A 1,241-nucleotide genomic window follows, 5' to 3' on the forward strand; every position below is an offset into this window, starting at 1 on the left:
AACAAAGTTCACAAATTATTAACAGAATAACTTAAACATGTAAAGCAGAAAAAGTCCAGTGTCGTTGACCGTTAGCAGTGTGGCTAACAGATGCTAACAGGAACCTGCCGCTGCAGCGTAACAGACTGAATCCTTTTATCCGTCTGTTGCTCGGTTCCTGAAGCGCAGCAGCTTTTCTTTAAGGAGGAATGTGAACTTCCTTCATTCAGCTCCACGAACAAACAGCAAACCTTTGGTCTGAGCCTTAAACGCACCACGTCACGGCGGCTGCCAGAGCCTGATTTGATTACAGTCTAATCCCTGCTGTGACTCGAAGCAGACCGGCACTGAGGGTTCCCTGCAGGAGGCCGCTTCAGGAACTCTCTGATCTCTTACATAATATTAATATATGAGCGGACACAGGTCACCTGAGACGAAGCAGCAGGAAGAGACACATTTTAATCCCTTCATTAAAAAAGGCAAATGAAAGAGTCAAAGTTTAAAAAAATCAAACTCACATCAGCACAGTGTCGTTCTTTAACCCTGTAAAATCACCTGCATGATGAGTCTGTTGAATCACTCACTTCCTGTCTCTCCTCTTCCTCCAGAGTCCCGTCATCTGCGGTCGTCGGGGTTGTTGCTAGGCGACCAGCCAGAGATCACCATCACTCAGCATCACAGCTCCTCGGACTCATCGTCTCTGGCCCCCCTGGTGGAGCAGGAGGGCGAGGCTTACCTGGAGAAGGTGGGGGGGGTGCGGCGCCACACAGTGGCCAACGCACACTCCGACGTCCGGCTGCTGTCTGCGTCGGGCAGGATGCATGCTGGGACAGAGAACGACAATGGGGTGTTGGTAGGGGGCGGGTCGATGACTCCCAGGCCCTTCTCCAGCCAACCAGACATGGTGGAGTCTCCGAGGGGAGGAGTCATCTGCCTCCCCGACAGCTAGCTGAGGAACAACAGTCAGACGTGACGGAGAACTGAACCCGACATGATGACAGACGACTAATGAGACAAAAAGACAAGATGGACAAGACAACAAACGACGAGGAGACAAAACAAAACAAGAGAACCCGACAGAACCCGACAGAACCCGACAGAACCTGAGGAACCCACAGGAACAGACTGTAAATCACAGTTGCAGACGCTTCATGTTTTGGTGAATTTTCCCTTTTGAATAAAACAATGAGGGGGGGGGGGTCCAGGGTCCACCTGGTGTTTTTTTCTACTTTTTATTCCTCTGTGTGACAGTCGGAGTGGCA

At 50.7% G+C, this 1,241-nt stretch overlaps 1 protein-coding gene across 2 annotated transcripts in view; it reads left to right on the top strand.

Moving 5' to 3' along the window:
- prr5l (proline rich 5 like) overlaps positions 1-988 on the top strand; it is an 18,510-nt gene extending 17,522 nt beyond the window's left edge. For both annotated transcript variants that reach the window (XM_023398783.2, XM_087171837.1), the window contains exon 9: positions 588-988. In XM_023398783.2, the coding sequence (XP_023254551.1) occupies positions 588-928 (341 nt within the window). In that variant the 3' untranslated portion in view covers positions 929-988. The remainder of the gene's footprint in view (positions 1-587) is intronic.
- The last annotated feature ends 253 nt before the right edge of the window (positions 989-1,241 follow it).

Source organism: Seriola lalandi, unplaced genomic scaffold (genome assembly GCF_002814215.2).
Source record: "Seriola lalandi dorsalis isolate HSWRI2012SDOR001 ecotype SW California unplaced genomic scaffold, Sedor1 jcf7180002049891, whole genome shotgun sequence".
Lineage (NCBI taxonomy): Eukaryota > Metazoa > Chordata > Actinopteri > Carangiformes > Carangidae > Seriola > Seriola lalandi.